The sequence below is a fragment of the Dreissena polymorpha genome, chromosome 4, assembly GCF_020536995.1.
Source record: "Dreissena polymorpha isolate Duluth1 chromosome 4, UMN_Dpol_1.0, whole genome shotgun sequence".
NCBI lineage: Eukaryota > Metazoa > Mollusca > Bivalvia > Myida > Dreissenidae > Dreissena > Dreissena polymorpha.
This window is the reverse complement of record NC_068358.1, coordinates 76,237,181-76,257,988: the sequence shown is the minus strand read 5'-3', so window position 1 is coordinate 76,257,988 and position 20,808 is coordinate 76,237,181. Positions and strand designations below refer to the sequence as shown.

The 20,808-nt window shown below is 32.8% G+C and overlaps 1 protein-coding gene across 6 annotated transcripts in view; it reads right to left on the bottom strand.

Annotated features, from left to right (window-relative positions):
- The window catches only part of LOC127877444 (cartilage matrix protein-like), an 82,078-nt gene that overhangs the window by 26,905 nt on the left and 34,365 nt on the right, over positions 1-20,808 (bottom strand). Inside the window, exon 1 of one of the 6 annotated variants that reach the window (XM_052423342.1) lies at positions 8,724-9,003. The exons of 3 other annotated variants lie outside the window; for them this stretch is intronic. In XM_052423342.1, the coding sequence (XP_052279302.1) occupies positions 8,724-8,762 (39 nt within the window). In that variant the 5' untranslated portion in view covers positions 8,763-9,003. Of the gene's footprint in view, positions 1-3,367; positions 3,651-7,944; positions 7,987-8,723; positions 9,004-20,808 lie in introns of those variants that run through there. 2 more of the 6 variants (XM_052423344.1, XM_052423341.1) reach the window with 2 other exon arrangements.

The following is a 20,808-nucleotide window of genomic DNA, read 5'->3' as shown; positions in this document are numbered from 1 at the left end:
TCAATATGTCTTACTCCTTATCCAGCAACCTTTAAACCAATCTAAACGCCTTGTTACTGATATACTTCATAATGTATGTTTGCAATTACTTTATTAGCCAATATGGCGTCTTCACAGACAGGATTTATGGCAACATAAAGCTTATTCCATTTTCTATAAAAACATTCAGTTTCATTAGGAAGTTGAAGTTTCAGATAACAAGATTGTTTCAGAGCACTTTATGTGTTACATATTACTTGAAGAAACGAAAGTATTACGAATTCAAACAAGGGTTTTGTAAATTTACATACGATCGAGCTACACACACAAACAAAATGTACAATCAAATTTAAAGGTAATAAATATATCGCTCAGAAAAAATAAGCTTCAAATGCAAGTGATGAAACTACAACTATTAATTATTAACTTAAAATTTAGCTTAAACTTTTAACTCTCAATTGGAAAAACATTATCTTTAAATATCGCCTATGTGTTTTTGACTTAAAAATTAATTTTCTCGTACCACAAAGACGTACAAAAACCAAAGCCTACATGTATACCATGGCGCATCTGTTATTCGTTTCAGTAAAGAAAAACTCGTAAAGAAAACATCGCAATTTACAAATAGTGTTTTATATCGGCGGTTAAAACTACCTCATTGCAGCCCCAAATTACCCATAAGGCAGACTAGCCAACTGCTATTGGGCCCCGCGACTTAAAGCGGCACCATGTGTTTTTTTGTACATTAACAGTGAACACAAATAGAATATGCAAGTGCAATGATTAACCGGCCTTATCTAATAGTTAATTATTTTTTGATAAACTCAGCATCTTAATGATGTTCAAATAATTTAATCAATCGCTTTATATTTTAAGATAAGAACCTATTAAAAACAAGCGAAGATCTTGTAAACAGCATGCTGAATAATTGTATGTATGCGCTTTTATATAATAAGTTTAAGCGTTCTCTTTAACAATTCGTACGTAGCAACTTACGACAAAGTATGTTGCCTTTCAATAGTTAAAATCAAAGCGCTGAAGGCACTGAAGTTGTTCGCTGTTGTCGTCCTTGAGTAGCTTGTGCGCATTGCACAGGCTAATCAGTGTGTACAGGCTAATCTTATTTGATGTGCATTAAGCCCCGTTTTCCCTGAAAGCAGCCAATATGTACAGATTTCAATGATAAACACTAGACTGGCCAATGTCCTCTTACAAGCTGGTATATACACTCACTGCTAGAGGGTATATGCACTCACTGCTAGAGCAGAATTATTTGTCGTCTAAAAACGATGTCATAATTTCAGTAAAATTGAAATAAGTGCAGTTCATGTTTGTTGAGCTATATGTGTTACTTTTTCTCAAACTCTCTAAAAGAAACTAACGAAAAGATACTGGCGGAAAACTTCATTCAAGTATATGTATTCTAGAGAAAATCTTAATTGCATTACTATCGAGAGCCAATCGATGAACATCAAGAAAGAGTCACCCCAATAAATTTAATGACCACACACTTCGTGTTAATTTGACAAACACTCAGCCGAGATGGGATACACGCCATTAGGACGTGTCACCAAATCTATTAAGAGTTTATTGATAGATCATGACACATAAGATTATCAGAGATAAATACTCACAAATCAACCGAGTCGTAATACGAGTATTGTTAAACAAATGTATAAGGAGATAACGTCAGTCAACGTCTATAATGATACCAATGACACGTTCTGATATGAACGTGCTTTTAAATGTCGAAGATGTTTAAGTAAAATATTTTAAAGTCTTGATCTTTGCTTTTAATCACAGGAGGGAATCCCGTATAACGGTATATATATATTTTGTATATATGCTATAATAGAAACATGAACATGAGCTGGTATCGAAATACTGCTGGATCAATGGTACTGATGTTATTTTTTTCTGATAAATTATTTTATTAGCTTTCGAAAACAGCCGGTGTGTCGTTAAAAATTGTTAAAGTTACATGGTTTACAGTAATAATGGTGTAGTTTTTCGGCAAATGAAGTTGCACTCCTAGTTTCTATTATAGCATATCTACAAGAAATACGGGATTCCCTCCTGTGCTTTTAATTGCATTCCATGAGAGCATTTAATACTTACAAGTATTTCGATTACAGCTAGAAGAAAACGTTCGTTTCTTAGTTAATGACAAAAGATTTTTAGTGTGCCGAAAATCATAATTACCATTCATATTACAGATGATGTAAACAAGTGGCTGACGTTTATCAACACATTTTAACATTTAAATGTTATAATTGCTAGTTGAGTTGTGGTATTCTCTGATTTGTAAAATATAACGGCCAGTACTACGAGTACATATAAACGTGTATTTAAATTTCCCGAAAAAAAAAGAAAGTCAAATAATCTGTTATAACTGGATTGATTTACATGACGTTGGATGTGGGAATACTAAAGAAGAAGCTCATGCAGGCATTTGTAAATGTCAGATTAAAAAGATGCTCTTAATTATTTTCATGTAACATAAATCCGTGTTTATTTGTTATTATGTTATGTACAATAGAACATATTTCCATTCTTTATTGAACCTATCTGCTTTTCGCTATCCTTTCCTTCAGAACAGACGCTAGCTTCACCTCAACATCTTGTAATAATTTCTCTCGTATCAATTGTTTCGTCCCGAACAAGTATGGCACGATACGCGCGCTCCATCAAAACAAACTTATCTTTCAATGACTGATCGACTGATCAGAAGGCGATGTAGAAGTCAATGTTAAGATCGAAGGTGGTAATTGTTAAACACTAGTTGAAACTTAAATATAATTCGTAGTAAGTGCGACTGCATTTAAAAAGCGTCAAATTAGATAATATTAATCGTCGCTAACTAACGTAACGATGCAATGATGAATGTGCAGCGAAGTACACTCATATATGAAAACATTGTGACAAGGCGATTAGCAAAAATTATTGGAAATGTTTTAAAACAGAATGTCTTTATCGAAATGGGATTTGTTTTGTATAGATAATATCTTAAATAAGAGAAGCGCATGCTTGTGAATGTAATATTAAATGACTCACATACGACATTATATCATGTTATCAATAAGCTTACTGAAGCATAGAAAGCACTGTGTATTATGTGACATGTGCTTTGTGTTGATCCTATATTTATAAGCCAAATAAAACGTTTGAATGATATAAATATTACATATACACATTTGTACATGAAAAGGACAATGTCATGTTTAAAAAAAAACGTCTTTTACATGAGAGACTTATTTAAAAGACTCACACATACAATACATTCATAAACAACACATGTCCAACCATACATGGCTTTCAATTCAACGAAATTCCATACATATACTATAATCCAAAAGCTTACAAGATTGTAATGACAATGAAAACTAACATCAAATCCAATGCTCGATTTCCTATTCGGTTGGCTCATTATGATCGATGTTCCGAACACTAGTTAGTGAAACGAGTCATTAAACTAAGAATGCGTTAAGCGGTGTCAAATCGATTGCTCGAGGATGACTTTAAAAAAAATCCACTTAACACAATGTATAAATTACACCGATGAAACGTAATTATGTTTACAAGGCTTCCAACAATTAGTAACTTTGTATCTCAAATAAAAGGTATTACAGTCGTTCACACGGTTCTATCAATCCGAAGGTTTAACCGTCTATTTATATCTATAGGTCTATGAAACGCTGCCTGTATTTAAAGCTGCAAGTACTCCTGTTAGAAAAAAGCAACGAAGCAAAATTTACTAAACAACTGTAATATGTTATCTTTTTTTTTTCTCAAACGCTGCGCACACACTCTCTATTTTTATTGGTGATTTCCATTATTCCATAAACTGCTGCCCGTGTTGAAAGCTGTGCACAGTGCGACACAAAACCTAGAAAGAAACTTGTATGAAGACACAATTAAACACAACGTGGTATACTTCACCTGTACTGACAACAACATTAATGCACCTAAAGCAGTCACACGATGAACATAGATTTTACAATTTTGTTTCACAAGTGCAATAGAATACGGACTTGTGCATTTTAAACATAATATGGTAAAAAAATTAAAATAATAATAAACAACAAATGATATGCTCGTAAAGCAGGGATGTCTCTTCATTTCACTTTAGTCTCAAAACTGTGCAATTTTAAACAAGAGCACCAAACTACCACAATTCAAAAGTTGACGTGGTGTTTATATGAATGTATAATCTTTCATCAGAGTAGCGGAACACTTTTAGGATTAAAACTATGTGATACCAGTCTATTGCTGTTGTTTTCTAATTAAGGACCATACATTTAATTATGTCGAAAATACTGTATGAAAGTATATGTTTGATAATTATGTGTATTAAGTACCACCGCTACTCCAATTATAATGACAAAACAGTTAATTATTAAAAAAGAACGCATGATCGGCATTATAGCCTCAATACTTTCCGACGTTGGTGACAATTTAAAACGGCGATTTGTTTGTAGTAAAAAGGCAGAAACTCCGTTCAGGAGAAAATAAACAACCAATATACCCATGTGAGCGATTTCACGTGATATCATTTTTGCCAAAAGGACCCAAATTCCGCATTTGCACGTAAAGGCACTTAAACCGGCACCGAGGTACAAATGTGCACTTTAATTATTTATAACTAATGTTTCATCACTCATGTTGGTATATTTTTTGGTTAATCGTGGCTAAAATATCCTACAGTTGAAGGGAATGGACGAAAGCAAATATTCCACAGAATAGGCACTAGTATGTATCCCATGCACCCTCATTGCACCCTCACAACATCGGCACTTATAATATGTATCCCATGCACCTCCTAAAAATAGGCACTAATATGTTTCTAATGTACCCCTTCGCAATAGGCACTAATATGTATCCCATACACCCCCTCAAAATAGGCACTTATATGTATCCCATGTACCCCCTCAAAATAGCCACTAAAATGTATCCCATGCACCCCCTAAAATAGGCACTAATATGTATCCCATGCACTCGCTCAAAATAGGCACTAATATGTATCCCATGCACCCCCTCAAAATAGGCACTAATATGTATCCCATGCACCCCTCAAAATAGGCACTAATATGTATCCCATGCACCCTCTCCAAATAGGCACTAATATGTATCCCATGCACCCCTCAAAATCGGCACTAATTTTTATCAATGATATTACTGTATTAGCAATTAAGGAAGTGATTCGTTAATTGAAGGCGTTTCTTATGACGCATTAAAAGATTTATTAAAAAAAACACACTTGTCAAGCAATATAGTGGGAGGAACTTTATCTTTATTTAATAGATTGTTTAGTGGTCTCTCTCCGGAAACAAGCGTAAAACGCATATAGACTTTGCGGATAAAGAGCAGTAAAGCATTTGACAAAGTACAGCAAATTGTTGTTTTAGTGCCAAAATTATTATATGATGATAACAGGCGTAAATGTCAGATAAGAAGTTTATACGGTTATATGTCTGGGTTAAAAACATATTGACAGAGTGCATACCTTAATTTAGAAGTACATGTATATGATACAACTTTAGCCAGCGCTTGTGTAACACTCCCTTTCTGAGACTGAATGAATCATATAAGTCTCTTAGATTGTGTTCATTACATATAATATGAGCATTGTTAAGCATGCTGACGGATAAACACATTTACTTCAAGTTAAATTAATACCTTTTCGATACTGTCGAATGTATTTGTATGAAGCTCCTTTGCGTACTAACGAAGAACGACAAAAAGAACGCGGCCACAAGCTTAGAAAGAAATGCTTTAATTTATAAACACCTGGAAATGACACTTATTTAATAACAGCCAGTTCAAGTTCAAGGAAGACCTTCTGACGAGACTCATCCTTGAGATTAATATGGTACAGAAATAGAGATACAACAAATCATTAACGTACTTGAAGAAAAACACGGTTGTGTCTGACAAGATTATTTTAGGATTCGTTATAATGGCTTTTTAATTACATAATAATACAAACACAATCGAATAAGTGAATGATATATAGCCGACTGTTGTTTTAGACAAACTTGATCTTTCTGCCTAAAAAATACATTTTCCGTTTGAACGCCCGCCAAGAAGCAAGAATGTATCATTATAAAAGCGTCACAGTTAATAGTAACTATTCTCGTATTATAAATTAAAAAAACTATCCGTAATGAGCCCATCATTAAACATATAGGCGTAAACATATCTTTGTTCCTGAAGGCATAACAACAATAATTAAGGGTGAAGTAGATTTTTTAAGGTGTTTATTTCGTGTCAGAGAATCGTGATCAGAAAGACGCGCCAATATAAAAAAGAAGAAAAAATCATATCATATGCTTACAAACTTGTAGATGTGAATGCTATAAACCAACCTCCACGAAGAGACATAATGGTTCCTATAACAGCTTAATCAATGTTATGCGCCCAGTAAACTCTGCGATGAGGTTTGCCATAACAATAATGAAGTACTATTAAATTTAAGTATTTAGAAAAATGAATGGAAAGAGAAGCACGTGTTTAGAACTCAATAACATGTATGTGTCAAGCAATTGTTCAATGATAGGTACGGATTTGTGTACGCATTAGTATAAATTACGATGCATTTGCAATAATCAGACTCCCAGCCACTGACTCTCCGGTTCGCTGGGAACTATGTACTCATAAAAGCTCAAAGCATTCAAGAACATTTAAATAACGATGAAACTTAAAAAACAGACTTAGGCGTTCAAAGAGTGGACACAAACGGTTACTGGAAGATACTTATGTCGTAAATGTGCAAAAACATGGCATGACAATTTGAGAAATGAATTACATGCAAATAAGTTGTTGAGTAGATGCTTGCTTTTAAATGTTTACGTATTTGTCAACTGTTAATCAGAGTAAAAAAATAATTTACATCCTGTCCGCTGCATCAACGACGTAGATAAAACGTCGCATTTCGTGCTTTACAAGAACCGTGAAAGGGTGGATTTGGTCTTCATAGTCTAACTGATATGCATGCATGCATAATTTAACAGGTAATTCTTTATAAGAAACAATGCATTTCCAGTTAAGTAAACCAAATAGCATAATCTTTACCATTTCAAAATGTTAATGATCTTATCACTGAAGTGTTGCGTCACGATATGAGTAAATGTTTTAACATGACTGTTGAATGATTTCCGAATTAATGAATGTACCAGTACTGACATCCGTCAATGCACTTTTATGGTAAGAAATCTTCCCATACGTCAAGTGTATTAACTTATTCGCATACTTTCATTGTTCATATATTTTATATTTTGTTAATCGTCTGTACGTGACCATTTAACCACATGCGTAAGATAGAAGGGACTAGTTGCACACTATGGGATATGACCATGAAATTCTTACATGGCATTAGTCGCCTCTAATAGGCTAAGATGGTACTGCACTGAGCACAAACTGACAAATTGCTGCAGTATTAGTAGTTGTTATTAATATATTAACTTAATGAATGTAAATTTGTGACGGTGTATATCGAAATGCGATATAAAAAACATAAATGAGAAATTTGCAATTTCATTTATATGGGGTTTACAACGAAACGCTCAACACGAATAGCGCACGAACACGCGCACGTATGTATAAATTCATGATATACACTTCAAAAGACAAAACCTTTTCCCGTTTTCGCAAATCAATGTTTCAGATGAACTCAAACATCAATATCCAAAGTTTGTTGTAAAAAAATACTAAAAACTAAAGTAATTATTTTTAAAGTTAATTTGGCAAATCGTGTTGAATCTACATGTATTTTTCATGATTGACAAAATTGAACAGTATTAAAGAACTTATTAAATATATGAGTATTTATCTAACGACACATCTCTTATTTATGTTTCATTGATTAAAACTCTTATCACAAATGGCTTTATGATTAAATATGCGTATTCATGTCACTAGTATAATTACTATAACATGTATAACTATGCATCTGATGACGCAATATACCAGTGAAGAACATGCAAGCCTCGTCATGCGAACATGGGTCTTATGTCAGCCAGCAGATCTCCAGGCCTGTCTGCGCAGTCCCGCATCTGGTCAGGAACCCAACTGTCTGCTATCATTCCATTCAATTATACGTGGTCTCATTTGCGGACAGGAAAGCTCACGGGCAAACTTCACGCATGCGCAGGCTTGTAAGAGCTTCGCTGACTGACTGCATATGCCATGGCATATGAACCAATTTATTCAAAAAGCTGCTCATTTGTTATGCACAGTGAGATTTCCATTAGTAATCAATAATTGTTCGCAAACCCGATTGTGTTTCAAATACTTATCGGGGAAATATATGAAACAAGCATTTGTACGTGCATGATTTAAAAAGAATAAAAATATTAATTATGCATTACATACGCGATATTGAAATAAATGAGATACAGTTTGAATAGTATGACAGCGCATGTTAGCGTACAAAATATGAGTCGTGTTCTGAGAAAACTGGGCATAATGCATGTGCGTAAAGTATCGTCCCAGATTAGCCTGTGCAGTCCGCACAGGCAAATCAGGGACGACACTGTCCGCCTTAATTGGATTTTAGCTAAGAAGAGACTTCATTTAAACGAAAAATGTCATTAAAGCTGAAACTGCACAGGCTAATCTGGGACGACACTTAATCACATTCATTAAGTCCAGTTTTCTCTGAACGCGGCTCATATATTGTTTGCAATACAAACTATAGTTATTTCATGTACAATAAGAATATATTCGATTTAAGTCTACGCACTTACATTTACGCCGATTGCAAGCGTTGCATTTCGATAACCCATGTTGAGCGATTGTCCAAATACAAGTTAATACAATGAATTAACACAGATTTCCATATTTAGAATTAATTACTCGTTTAGGGAAACACCAAACGCGCACAAACAGTAATTACACGAACGAATGAAATGAATGTTCCACATCACAGGCTTGAAAAAGCTCCTAATTGATTATCTCGTCAACTACGAGCAATAATCTACGCTTACACATATATCATGTGATTTGACAAAATCGACAATTTGAAACTTTGTTATCAAACGAACGAGTTCTTTGCAATAGAAAATAAATAAAGCTCTTGCGGTTTTATCAATCCGAATGTCGAATTCCGTTTGTTAATGTGTGTGCATTATTCAATAAAAAGCTGCGCGTGGTTAAGACCGTGCAACCAAAATTAAACATGATAAATGAAGATGAATTAAAGCAGCACAACACATATTTTACATTTGTGTCTGATGCATCAGAATATAACGTAGGTATATTAGCACATTGAACGTGTTGTGATTAATGGACCTTAACATATAATATCAAAACACGAATGTCTCATGGGTATATTTCCCGTTAATGAAACAATTTTAACCTCGCAATTTTTTAGCGTTAATCAGCAATTAGGACATGAGTGCTACAACAGGAAGGCGTTTCCGTTTGACTCAAATTTAAATGCTCTGTAAACGATATCGTGGGAGGTATTGCATAGTCCTAGTTTGGGTAATTATTACATCAAGAACAACCAAACGTCTGATGATGATTTCCGTGCAGTAACTGCATTATAGGCGTACACAGTCTATGAAGTGAATAACTAATTTTGATTTGGATTCCAGATATGGCAAATTCAAGTACATATACAGCTCATGTGAAATACTTGAGATAGCGAAGTTTAACGCTGCTCCAGAAGCCCCACCTCACACGCTAACTCATGTTATTGACAGATACGAGTCGACCACACCCAAGTAAAATACATATTATTTTAGGAGCGATATTTGACATAGCGAAGTTTAACGCTGCTCCAGAAGCCCCACCTCACACGCACAGGAATTTCGCTGCTCGAGCAGCATTTAAATGCTGCTCGACCAGTAATTTTCTGCTCGAGCAGAAGTTAAAGTTTCGACCCCTTTGGTGCGCCATACGCCCACTAATGTTATTGACAGATACGACTCCACCACAACCAAGTAAAAATATTTTAGAGTTAATGATTTTCGTTCGTAATCTCTCTCGACCATATATGCAGTTATTAAACGAATACTGTTCTAAATATTGAATTTTATTAGACAAATTACGTGAAAAACTAAATTCGAAATATGAATATACAAGTGTACAAATTGCATGCACAGAAACGCAAAAACTGTAGTACAGGTTTTTCTTTTCCGATCGTATTTTATACTTTGGAATTTCGATTCCACAATAGGTTTCGTCTATACTAATAATTGATTGCGCCTATTCAGTTGCTATTCATGCCAGAACTATAATGAAATCAAAACAGATTCCTTCATGACAGACATACTTCTGTAAATAACTAGAGAGCTATGAACGGTTAGTAAAAGGTCAGCGTTTGGAACTAGTCTGTCAGCAAAGAAAGCAGAACTCGAAATACGTTCACAAATCAGCATGCAAACACGATCGTTTTTTATTTCTTTCATATATCATGATCAACAGCTAATGAGGCAAATACTATTTCCTAGACAAGAATCCAAACGATCTGCAATAAATCAAAGAAAAATGTGCATTATATGAATGCGAAAGGCACGCACGAGTCATATCAGTTCTACATAGAGAAAAAATCAACTTAATAAATATGTAGACCAAGACTAGATGAGGGACGCAACCTTTGTAAGGAAGGAATCAAGAGAAACATTGAATTTTTTAAGAAGGTACCTGACCGGGCACCAAACTAAATTTTAGTGAACAAACAAAATTTTCCTTAAACAGCACAAACTGGCCCTGAAATGCTACATGAAAACATTAATTAAAGCTTGCACGCATATACGCAACAATGCATTTAACACGACAACCTTCAATATATTTTATATCCATTATAAATCGTTTTTTTTTAGAAACGTCAAAAAGGGCACTATTTTGTTTTTTGTTTTAAGTTCGCAATTGTCATCAAGTTTAAGTTTACAAATAAAATACTAGATTTTCTTGAAATTGCAGGTCAACGCTTTAATGCGATTATATGCCTGAGTGACTTTGATGTGTAACATTATCGTTTATCACATTTTATTTAAATCACCAAGCGATTACGTCAAATTGTCATAAACGCAATGTCTCCGTGCAAAAACATTTCAGACCTGCATATTTAAACACATATACACTCGTATTTTTGGATTGGCAAATCAGTGCGGCAGATCAAAATTACAGCAAAGCACTATTAATCCTTATTTATGAACACTTCCAGGTTTGTTAAATTGTTATATTTCATAATAATTGTTGATACTTGTACAATAAACTAGCGTAAGTAGAAATAAATTTGAGATAAAAACAATATTTTGACAAAACCTTGAACAGAAACCAAGCGCTAGTTTGAAGAAAGGGATAGTATTAACACGAGGTTATAAATCCTCATAATCCCATTAATATATCCCTTGGACAAATGCAAACTTCAAATCCCGAGAATACGGTTCAAAAGCGAATCCGGTGTCGATGTTTAACAAGAACTTGTCGTTATTCATGAAAATAACCTTTTAACTGAACAATGCGAACCTGTTTAACGAATTAAATCTGATCAGTTGATGGGCACCTAATTATTAGTAATTTTCCGCCTTGTTTACAGTGAAGTTATTTGAGAGCTGAATTACAATGTTTGTACCTAAACATGAGAGACGGGTTAGAAGTAATTATTGTATTATTTTCAATACAAAAAGTCAACGTTTAATGGCATCTTCAGGTAAAAACACTTTGTAATTTTTTTTGTTTCTTTTATTTGACGTTCCAATTATATCAATCGAAATTGTCAATGACAACGATAGAAAATGATTTCACAACATTTATCGATATATAATTACAATAGTTATACTCAATACATCTGAATATGTTCGCCTTTAATTTAATAGTTTAATACCTGTACTGGTAAGGGAAGACCAAAACACAACTAAATTTTTTAAAATGCACTTATTAAATGCTAAACATCGCCTTTTGTAAACGTTTTGAAAGCACGCTGGTTCATTTTATTTCATTAAAAAAACTTTCTCTTGCTTGTTTAGTATCGGTTGTTCATTTTTCGACAATAGTTAAATGGAAATGCGTTTCATGAAAGCAAAAGCTATCATTATTTCATGTAAGGCAGACCACAATTAAATACGGAGTCAAGGTTATGTTTTACATCGTTTGCTGACATTTGCCGAGTATTTTAAAAAGTTAAAGAACATGCGGAAAATACCAAAGATAATGTATTTTTAAATTCGTAGCCAATACGAATGTATTGTTGTAAATTTTATGCGTTTCTTATGCATTATAATATATATACAAATTCCGATCGATTAAAATAATATTTGTCGACAATGTATTTGATATATTTTTTATGTACAATGCCGTCCAAGGCGAATAATCCAACTCATATTGTGTATGCAATATTGAATCAGAAGTGTTAACATCTTACAACACATGTTGAAAACTTAATATAAGAAAACATCTATGGGGTAATGAAGTTAAGGGAAAAAAAACCAATAGAATGCTTGAGTATGAATCACGAGTATAATGAAACATTTAAGTAACAAATTTGTAATCTCCATTCACTGTCTATAATTAATTCTTGAGTCTTATACTTGGATTAAATGATCGGTTCACTAGCCGCCAACCAATAAATCTAGAAGAAGCCAAACAATCCATCACTGAACTTCATAAAACTGATTGGCGCTTACAAGTAACTCAGGTTTCCAAATAACGAACGTACATCCAATTTAAGACTGACTTTGAAAAAGAATCGTATCGTTATCTTAATCTTAATCTTAATTGAAAGCGAAATGAGCGGTCTCTTCTCGCACAGCTCAGATGTGTTATTCTGCCACTCCGCATATAAACCGGGCGGTATGTTGGTGAAGCGCCAGAACAAAGACTCTGTAAACTATGTAACACTTCTTCAGTTGAAGATGAAATGCACTTTGTATTGAAGTGTCCCCTATACCAGGATAACAGACTAGTGAAATTCTCACAAGTGATGAATTTATGAACATGAGGGACTGTGATAAATTGTTAACCTTGTAAAATATCACCCCAGAAGATTAGCAAAGTATTTAGTAGCCTCATATTTGAAACGTAGGAGCAATTTATTCAATATATAAAGCAATTATAATGTTTATCCGTCAATATAAACCATTTTTGTTGTGAATGATGACTGTATTTATAAAATCATATCATAATCAATGTCGATGCCATACCATTTTAATTAAAGCATTGATAAGATACGTTGAACGTTACATGCATGTTGCTGTTACACTTCATTCATGTAAAGTATATGTATAACACATTAGTAAAGTATACATGTGGCTTTTTGTTACTGTTTTATGTTTTGAATTCATCAGTCGCATACTTAAAACCCTTGATATTGTTTATTCTCTTGAAGTGTAAATCTTGATCTTTCGGCTCGATTAAGAATACACTTTTATTTAAATATTACAATAAATATTAGATTGTTTTCATGTTTCATCCTTGTAGTTTGAATTTTCGTACGAGGATGAATATTTTGATCACTACATACACTTTGAAGTATGAGTTTTGATTTAAATCAAATTATGTACAAATGTTACTTAATTGAAGTCAGAACTTACATGCCGCTATTATTGGCGCTACATGAAATATTATGGAATGTGATTTAGCAGGAAAATACTCATTTACTTAACTTAATGACAATTTAGCACATATATTTTGCCTAATTACGATGAAGAATATATTTTTTGATTGACGTCTGAATTTGTGATATGACCATATCGATAATTCTTGATATACTGACTATGTTACTGACCATTGAATCGCTTACTGTTTTCATGCTTAATGTTGTATCATGTATTATGTGACTTATAGGCCCGTTTGGGCCGGGTGCATGCCTTTTTGTAATTGTCTGTTGTTATTTCTATATATGTTTGCACATGTCACTTAAATAAAATATTTACTTACTTACGTACTCACTTACTTGAATTTATTAATGTTTCCGACTCGTGAATCGACACATAATTATTGTCTCAAACAAATGTAGTATTTAATACGTTGAGGAAGTGTTCAGTGTGTCATTTTCATGGTTTGTTTTTAAATATTCTAAAACATACATTAACATAATTGTCGAAAAACATGAACGTTAACAAAAATAAACATAAATTACAAACACACTATTTTGCATATTCCTTGTTGAATTAAAAATTTAACATTAATCACCATATTCTTAAATGCTTTTTAAAGAAAATAAACACTTACATTATAGTCGACTCCAAGAGAAGCTTTTGAATGCCTTATGATGATCTGAACATCTAGCATTTAATTAAATTAATCCCGTGTTTTCATATACATGTATTACTGTTTCAGAAAATGTCATTTATAATGTAAAAACAATAAATAAAAATAAGCAAATTCAAGTTACAAGTCAATGTTTTAAGGATAACAAAATTTCAAACGCTAATTAATCGGATAGTCCTTTAAGCAAGAAGAAGATATCTGACACTTAACCAAATTATTTTCGACAAAGCTACTGGCAATTACACAATCTAGTATATCTTTATATCGCCCGACAAATGTATAACAGTAAACACCCTCGGTTCTGTCGATGCGATTGTTTACTGTCTGTTTATATTTGTGTGTGCGTCTTATTCAATGATCAGTTGCACATGTTTAAAGTTGCATCTCCTCAAGTCCGAGAAGAAACAAGGAAGTTTTACACAATTTTATATATCAGAGAATACTCAGACATTAATAAATTAAGTTGAACTAAAACCAAAACAAAAAACAAAACAAAAACAAATGTGTCTTTTTATATGGTGTGCTTATTGTATTAAATGTTATAATGGAAAGTCATCGATATGTATTTGTTTAAAACGAAACAACTTTACTTTCTGCCATTTTAAAACATGAATAAAGCGATTTCAACAGGAATACTTTCAACAGAAGGCGATCACAGAGACATTATACAAATACTTATTTTTCATCAAGCAATTTCGTGGGAGGTACTATTGCATTAGACGTTAATATTTCTAAAACAAGTAAACAGCACACCCTGAGATACAGGCATAAAATGTATCATTGGTAGACACACAACAGCAACATGTCACATAAATATGCTATTTTAGTAATATTCCTCTTTCGACAATGCTGGAAGTTATCGAAAGTGTGCTTTCGGAATGATTAGTATTGGCGGATGAACTTGTGCTATTTCAAGCAAGTGGAATTCTAAAAAAAATTAAAACACTTAATAACTTATATGTGATCAATAGTACAGTTCTCATGCTTAAGTTGCTAGTCCGTCTTTTAAATGTAAACGTTCGCATTGCCTTCAATAGTTTATTTAACCTTTTCGCTGAACAGCCATCACTACGAAAACGATTGGCGATTTAAGTCTAGCTTCTGATAAGCGGATGAAAAAACTAAGTGAAATAGAAGTTTACCTTCTATACTCTGAACATGACACGTTCACAAAGACACTCAGATGGAGATGCGTCATTTTTAAAGGAACAAAACATAACAACTAAGAATGTATTTGAGTATCGAAAAAAATACGAATATAAATTAAATTACCAAATTGTGAACATAATTTAAATACACATATGACTGATTCTTTTTCACTGAGATCAGAGGTGTATTTCTTATAACAATACATGACAGCTAGATCAACAGTGTACCCATAGTAATAACTAGATAGATTATATTTCAGTATTTGATATTAATTTTCACCACCATAATCATGCATCCCAATTGTACAAGTGAACGTTTTCGAGTCATGCTGGATTCGTTCATCGATATTTACATCTATATAACAATTCGTATAACGTTTTTTAAGCCTGTATGACGGCTTGTATGCTGAAGTATGTAACACGTTTTTCAGTCTGTCTGAGCAATACTGAACACGAGTCGTCGACGCAAACCAATCACGTTCATGATATAGTTGGGGCGTAGGGTGATCACCATCAAAGTCTAAAGTAAGTATACATTTTTGCTATTACTTATTGTGTGCCGCACATTTGTTTTGATGGATGAACTTATATTTAATTATGTTTATTTTAAATTGTTCAAGGAAAGCTAAAATAACCTGGTATCATCATTAAGTGCTTGTATTTGTCTATTCCTTGCACAGGAGCTTGGACGGCATTACTTGAGAAGGTTGCGTAACATGTTTAATTTGAAGTTTTAGAAATGAAATAACTATAAAATAATAACCCTTAGATCAACTGTTATGTGAATCTTATGAGCACATCTTTGATATATCACCTATGTAAAATGCTCAATTAAAAAGCCATGAGAGAACAAATTAGAACCAAGTGCTTGTTCTTGCAAAGTAATTTTGGGTGGTTTTTATCTAAATAAAGTTTTTCTGTGGAACATCTCAAAACATACTGAAAGTGAACAGGTAACCGTCGAAATGTTTGTTAACTGCACGCAGTGATATTCAGCAACACTGTTAGAAAGGTACAAAAACAACACACAAAAAAACACAAGAATATGAACAGGGAAACAAATTTAAACTAAAAAAAAACTATTCAACTCCTTTCTAACCGCGACTATTAATCAGGCACAGTTATTCAAAGACGTTGACAATAAACGCATTCAATTATTGCAATACAGCAATACAGTCACAGCTATCTGAATGGCTAAGCAGTATGTCTTTTTATTGTTTATATTCATCTGATTTCATATTTCATATCAGAGATATTAAAAAAAAGAGTAACATTTTCGTATTTTGGTCATTGTAAACATATATTGTAGAAAACTTCTTAATTCCACTTTACAACCAATATGCCTCAAAATATGAACATTAACGAGTTTTAAGCGAACTGTTTGGACGTACGAGTAAGTACATAGTACATATATGCATCATTGCATTTGATTTAAATAACAACAGCAGGATGCTTGGTCTCTTAACAACTGTCACAACCTCTTCATTCAGAACCACAAAACTGAAGGCTTAACTGTTATGAAATTTAGATAAAATATGCAAATGAAATGGAAATACTTTAGTGTTCGTAAACGTGCGAAGAATACGTGATTATTTAATATAATTGTTTGTGTGTTATGATTTTTTTCACAGTTTGATTTACGCATATGGCACATATCGGTTAATATGTATTAATAATGTCATGATATTAAAAAAGGAAATAATTCAGCGCGAATGTTGTCTCACTTTACAGGATGTTTCCTGGTTAAGTTTTCACAATGCTTTATAGATCGAAAACCTTATAGTGAAATACTTTAGCATAAGCCCTGCGTATGTCTTCAATTTATCATATTCATATGTAATTTCCTTAGACGCGCCTTAGTCGAAAAGAAGTTTTAAGACAAGAAATGCATATATTTTACTCCTTCAATTTATTAAGTAATCCTGAAAAAATTATCTTATTATTAAAAGTACGGTGAAACTTATGATCAGGGGCTCATACAAAGTTTGAGATAACATAATGTTAACTACTTATGCTTTAAATAGCCTCACTATGAATATCAGTATTTAACACCAGCGTTTTTATTGCTGCTGATAATCGACCGATATTCTTCAGGGGTTGACAAATTAAATAATTGTATTATATAAAATGACTTCATTGTAATCGATTACATAGTATAAACTAAATCTATGGGTCAGTTTCAAACTTATTTTCCGAAGGCGGTGAAAGGACTAAAGACACAGACTAACAGACTCCCACACAACATACGTTGATGCTCAGCTCATTTTTTTATTCTAGAGCATTTCAATAACGTTAGTCACTTGATAATGTCAATTTGTCAAATGGAACTTCACATAACTAAGAATGCGACGGCGAGTTTCAGATCCACTCTTGGCATTTTTGTAACTTCTAAAATCCCTTCTAATGTGTTTTATATTTATTTTTTTTTACAACAAACATCAAGTTTGTGTCTGCCATATGATGGAATTCCCGTTGATTTATTGCGTATTCCGTAAACATGTTTGTATCGCTTTATGATATATTATGGGCGTCGCCTGAAGTTTTCATGCTTCATACAAAAGAGAATTCAACTTTCAAACAGTATCTTCGAAACAGGCAGTATATTTGAATATTATTTATAAAAAAGCATTCGTTTTGTGCTTTCAAAACAATATATTTAATGTGCAACTTAATTTGTGTGTGTGGATATTTGCAATGTATGCGATGACATTCAAAGTGATTTTATTAGAGAATACAAATGAATCCTTCTCTATGCATTACAATGACATTAGCAACTCTAGAGAAACATAATATTCGGTTAACAAACATATCTTTAATTTGCGTTTGATGCAACTGTATAAAGCCTTCGTATGTAATCACATTGAACATGTAGCGCGTTAATGGACCTTAACAAATAATATGAAAACACGAATTTATAATGGATATGTTTTTGTTAATTGAGCAATTTTAACCACGCAACTTTTAAAAGTCAATAAGCAATCAGGGCATGAAAACTACAACAGGAAGGCGTATCCCTTTGTTTTGTTAACAATATCGTTCAAGGTATTTCATAGCTGTAGTTTGGATGTGTACTCAATCAATTAATCAAAAATAATAAAACATCCATTGATTACTTCCTTCCATTTACTGAATCATGGGCGTACACATTCTTATATTTTGAATAACTTAGTGGGATTTGTATTTTACTTATTGAAAATTTTGAACCAAATTCCATCATGATTTAATGTACAAGTAACATAACAAATTAAAGTATTCAACTAATGCTCGTGTGCAATATACTTGACCGAATACAGTTTTACTCTGTGCATACTCACACGCCCACTATGTTATTGACCTATATGATTCTACCACACCCATTTAAAATAAATGTTTTAGGTTGAATGATTTTCGTTTGTTCGCTTGCTCGACCTTGCACTTTTTAAATGTTAAATATCATACCAGTTTTGTTAAATAATTTAAATTAATATTACTATGTGCAATGGTTGATGCACATGGACTGAAACGCAAGGAAATGCATAACAGGCTTTTCTTTACTTGATTATGTGTCTAGTCGTTGGAATTTCGCTTCCACGACAGGTTTTATCTATCATTTTCTTATCATTGTTTGCGTCTTATCAGCCGATACTCATTTCAGGATAACAAGGATTCCTCCATGCCAAACATATCATTGGAAAGGCTTGACAGGCTAGTACAAGGTAAGCGGTTGGAATATGAAAGTCTGTAAGCAACACATAGTTACAATCTCTTTTCTTTCATGATAGAGGCACACTTTATGAAACTAACGTTGTAGTCAACAACATGGTGGGAAATTATCATTTCGATTATTTATATTCTGGCATGCACCCGCGTTACAAAAAGTTAAATGAATAAAATCAAGACGTAATTAGTTTGAAACCATGTGCATGTTCATAGTATCATTATTCTCAAACATAGGCACTCGGCGACATTACTTTAAAAAAGTGGCACTAAATATACACGCTTACAAAAAAAATTCTTTATGTGTACAAAACATTTTCAGAAAATAACACTTCTCAAAATTGATTACAAAAAATTCATTCAATTTGTAATATTATTTCATTGTAATATTATTTCTTTGAACTATTTGCAGAAAAATGTTTTACACCTCGATCAAGTAAGTATTTTAAGTTCATAAGTTAATCAGACAAACAAAGCTATTAGTGATACATATTTATATACTGTTATAAATCACAATAAAATGCTAAAAAGAGAGTTGTTATCATATATTTAATGTGTTGTATAATGTAGAATCATTGAAAGTACAACCTTTGACATTCTCGACAGTAATTTTCTAGTATTTCATTAAATATTACATAATTGTGTGCACCTTTGTGACAAATGCATGTAATTTCTAAAATATCCGTTGCATGAATGTAATAATAATGTAATAAGACATAATTCTAGCATTATCCTTAATTATCGGTCAATATAAACAACTCTCTAAAGTTATGATTTAAAAATAACTGTTCATTGATAGGAAATCTGCGATAAATAAAAAATGTACATTTATCTTTACTGTAAAGTCTATGCGTTGCTTCATTAGTGACAACACGCTGGGTATGCGGATACTTTGATTACAGATTGCACTTCGATACCAGATAACAACAAAAGCAACGCGCGAGAGGTAAGTTCATCAGTTTTTTTAAGTTATATCATAAAGATTAGTTTTTTTCACAAGTCGCATGGTCGAGTTTATAAATGGTGTATCCTTTTCTATTGCAAAGAAAAACATCACGGAAGAATGGTAGATTTTTACCGCAAAAATAGAAAATTCGATCGAAAAACAGCATAAACTGGATGAACAGTAAACATTTCAACAAAATAAAACTACTTAGAAATATTGATTCTCCAGCATAAAGAGTAATCAATGTGCTTCAAATACTGAAATTTTTATAGATTCAAGGAAATATAAACGAAGATTGAGCATGTTTTAATAGGTGGTATTCATGAAGTTGCGGATACTTTGATTCCCGATATAGGGCACTTCGGATAACAGAGACTTTCAACAAATTGGGCACTCTGATAACCGAGTTCTATATTCTACCTGAAATGCATTTATGTATATTATGGCTATTCTTACCAAACATTTTGAAGTACGAATCAATTTGCATTGTCAAGCCCGACACATTGGGAATCTATGCATAACGTAATTACATACACATGTAAAATATAACCAATGGCATTGTTCGTTTTCAAAAATCTTATTACTATTAATTTCTATAATTAATACTATAAGTGCACATTTTAAATAAGATTCAAATGCTTATTTCTGAAGTAATATATTTAAAGTGACGACCGAAAATAATTGTCAAAATAATACACTTGTTTTTTTGTGCTAAATTTAGATTTATAGAGATGAAAAGACAAGGGATCATGTGGATCAACACGACTGTGTACAATTAAACTTATAGCAGAACTCTAGATAAGGGGAGCAAGGGGTCTTAAA